The sequence below is a fragment of the Notothenia coriiceps genome, unplaced genomic scaffold (genome assembly GCF_000735185.1).
Source record: "Notothenia coriiceps isolate Sejong01 unplaced genomic scaffold, NC01 NC01_scaffold00002933, whole genome shotgun sequence".
In the NCBI taxonomy this organism is placed as follows: domain Eukaryota; kingdom Metazoa; phylum Chordata; class Actinopteri; order Perciformes; family Nototheniidae; genus Notothenia; species Notothenia coriiceps.
Window position 1 is genome coordinate 1 of NW_011335634.1, and position 3,883 is coordinate 3,883.

At 47.0% G+C, this 3,883-nt stretch overlaps 1 protein-coding gene across 1 annotated transcript; it reads left to right on the plus strand.

Annotated features, from left to right (window-relative positions):
• Positions 1-1,381: 1,381 nt before the first annotated feature.
• On the plus strand, positions 1,382-3,456 carry LOC104941009 (fumarylacetoacetase-like; the record flags this gene model as incomplete). The annotated part of the gene is made up of 4 exons (XM_010766040.1): positions 1,382-1,457; positions 2,586-2,632; positions 2,844-2,945; positions 3,309-3,456. Coding segments are annotated over 4 exons (373 nt in total), but the record flags the coding sequence as incomplete, so codon positions are not given.
• Positions 3,457-3,883: the final 427 nt, after the last annotated feature.

A 3,883-nucleotide genomic window follows, 5' to 3' on the forward strand; every position in this document is an offset into this window, starting at 1 on the left:
GGTGGATCCTGCTCTAGCTGCCTGGATAGACTGAATAACGCTGTCAGACAATCCACCCTGTCTCAGCCTGTCCCTCTCAGGAGCCAAGCCTGGAGTGGACGGCCCAGAGTGGGTAACGCCCCGATTGCACCTGCCTCTTGAGACATCGCCCCCCAGAACTGGGGAATCGCCCAGGGCTGGCCCACCTTCATCTGTGTCATCTCTGAGTACCACGGAGCCCCGACGCGATCCGGCACTATTTCCCACACACACACATCACTCTAGAACTAGAGTTTACAACCGTAAACCACTGTTCCCCTGCGTAGGTCCCTGAACGCACCGCGGCCACTCTCACGAAGGTTGAGCGCCCACGTATTAACGCTGTATTTACTATTCAACGGTGTAATGCATTAATCGGAGCTATTATACCAGGCAAGGTGTGTTTTCTGACAAAAGCACGCCGGCAATAGTGTCTCTTGAACCCGCACAGTGCTTTGACAGCACACGGTTTATTCCACTCACGTGCACATGCCCACCTGCTGGCTCCCTATACTGGGGTTTACAGCGGTAGGACAGTGTTTCTTCCGCCGGGGATGAGGCAAGACATGCAGGCAGCGGCGGCGGCCTGTGATGAAGTAGGGTCGACCCTATATCATGTGAAGCCACCGAGCACCGGTCCCCGGGGGAACCGGGCCTGGAGCAAGGCCCGTGGACCAAGCTACTTATTCGGCCTTGCGGCTCAATAATCGCTCTGACCTGGTGAGGCGGGGGCATCTCTAGCAATGAGCGAGTAGCCCACACACCCGCCGCCATGATCATCATCCAGGGAGAGTACAGCCCTGGGCGGTGGACTTCCATGGACGCCGGACTCGGAAGGAATGGCGAACGTGAAATGGCACCGCCTCGGCCATATCCTGGTCCCCCAAACACTCTAAGCAGAGGTGGTGGGGATCGGCGCCCGCTATTTAAGCCAGGGCATGATTTCAAAAAATACTCATTTTCTTTCTTTGTCTTTCTTCGTTTCTCTCCAAAAATACCTCTCGGACTCAGTGCTAGGCTATCACCCCCGCTCGCTGAAGAGTAAAGGATAATGGTCAGGAGGCGGGGCCTCCTTTTATACGGAAGTGAGATGCGCACGCATTCAGGTAGGCCCACCCCGGGGCCGGCTACGTCTATAGAAATCTCAGTAGGTGAATGCTTGCATGATAAGGTAGTACCCATAGAGGGCGGAGCCTGTTAGAGATATAACTATGGTTTCCTCAGTCATCTTCACAGACAGGTAGACATATCACTGCTTTACACGCTGTCATAAAAACCTGATTTAAAGGAACTGACCATACCATAATGAAGCCTCCCCCTCCTCACTTTTTCTACTTTCTCCCTGTTGCTCCTCTCTCTGCAGGATCCAGAGCCCCTCCCTTACCTGCAGCACCCGGACCCCTTCACCTTCAACATTAACCTGTCTGTGTCACTTAAAGGTACAGTACGCAGAGTGTTTCATTCTTCTAATGTCTGGAGCTTTGCATTTTGGTCTTCGCAACTTCTTTCCTCGGAGCGACCTGTCACTGGTAGGTAGACATGTAGTTTCATTGTAAGGAAATGTCATTTTTTGGCTGGAGAAAAAGTACAATAGCCGCGTTCACACCGCGTACTTTGCAGTACTTAGTTCCGGCACTTAGTGCCCCGGCACTTATTACCCCAGGGCACTAAGTAACAATCGCGTTCACACAGAGTACTTTTCCCTGAGGGAAGATTACGCAAATGAGACGCTGATGCCACTTCGTCTGCTTTGGGTTTACTGGCAGGCTGCAAACAACTTCACGGTGTATACTGCCACCCGGATTCCCCGGCCGGAAGTCCCCAGAGTTGGGGACTGGCTTCAGCAGAAGTAAATCACCAGAACGTCGACACCTCCTCATCACTCCACCGCTCCCATGTTTTTTTTCGTGTTGCCATAAGTTATTCTTTCTCCGTTGGTGCGTGGGGCTAATGCTAATAATGCTAATGCCACAAATACAATGGCGGCTTCCCAAAACTTTTCAGAGTTTTACGGGGCGTGGTTTGCAATTCGCCCAGCCAATCAGAACTGGGGCACTTTTTCCCCTCAGGATAGTACCACCTCTCAGCAGGCACTAAAAATGGGGCTAAAAGTTCCCGGCACTTAGTACTCTTCTTGGTGTGAACGCAACATAAGGGGTACTAACGGAAAAAAAGGGGAAAAGTACGGGGAAAAGTACAGGGAAAAGTACTCCGGTGTGAACGCGGCTAATATGAGGTAGAAGAAAAGTACCTCAAGATGTAAATGTACCAAGGTACTTTCTGCCATGGCGAAATAAAACTACTGTGGTCATGTCAAGTCCTAATTTCACTTTTGCTCTAAATCTAAGACATACTTTATTAATCCCACAAGGGGAAATTCAGCTTTCACTCCATTGTTACTGTTCATACAGAACACCTGAAATACGCACATGCAAAGGACCTATAGGCCTACTTATTCGGCTGGAAATGCACAAACACGCGTTAATGGAGAGGTGTCCCAGAAAATATAACCTTCTGTTATATGTGATAAAGTGGATGTCTCCTTTAAAATAAGTTTGCTCTTATAGGACAGGAAATGGCAGATGCAGCAACCATCTGCAAGACAAACTTTAAGGTAAGAGGATCCATAACAACAATCTCTGCTAAAGTCCCAAACTAATATTTTCAGGACTGGGTAAAATGGGGCCATGCCTAGCTTAACTCCTGGTTAATAAGTAACAACACCTCTACACAACCAACAGCTTTCAAATAACTGTTGCAGTTTTAGCTAAACGTTTGTTCTCACGCTCTGCCTCTCTTTGCTCATATTTCCTCTCTGTCTCTAGTACATGTACTGGACCATGAAGCAGCAGCTCACCCATCACACAGTGAACGGGTGCAACGTGAGACCAGGGGACCTGCTGGCCTCGGGGACCATCAGTGGACCTGTGAGTGTACCTTAACACTAGACTAGATTCTCTTTAAACGGTGTATCTTTTTATGTGAACTGTGGATTTTAGGGATCTCTAGTTTACCCTCAAACGCATACATGTGTATTCTGAGGTTTGCACAATTTATCTAATTGATTTTATTTATTGTCGTTTCAGTCTCTTTTAACCTCTTACCTCCACCTCTTGTATTGAATATGTCAACATATAGTTTTGACCAGGTGGCACAAAGAATAAATGAGCTATTTTTCAAACCTGACTTGTGTTGGATGATGTGTTATTGTCCCAGATGCCTCTCAGCCTTGTGTTGTACATGTGCAGTTAGCATACAGAGCTCATTCTATGTTTTCTGTGTTCCATCAGGATCCAGAGAGCTTTGGCTCCATGCTGGAGCTGTCATGGAGGGGCTCTAAGAACATTGATCTGGGGGGAGGAGAAACCAGAACTTTCCTGAGGGATGGAGATCAAGTCACCATCAAAGGTCAGACTCAGCCTTCAGCACGGATAACAAGTGGTGGTTATCATTTAAAAAACGTTATTATCAATAAGGAAAACAACAAAAATACCATAATTTATTTAATTATTGATATATTCAGCTCTCAGCTGATAATGTCAAGCTTCCACTGCGATGCACGGCCTTTAAGGTTTCTGCATTTACAGCAGTCCTCTTCAATTACATTTTTTACAAGTCAGCATTTACTTGTATTCAGCAAGAAGTGCATCTTTTTGTTGAGCATGTAATTTACCATCCCTGTCGTCTCCTTCTTGTCACTTTTCTAATCTTCAAATAAGATATTTTATTCCCCAAAATACTAACTTTCTGGTAAATTGTGTTTTTTTTTTCTACAGCTCACATACAAAACATGTTCTGTCCTTTTAATGCAAACCACAGTTCCTGGTGTTCCGAGTGTATTCCATCTCCATGCCCCTGTCATCAA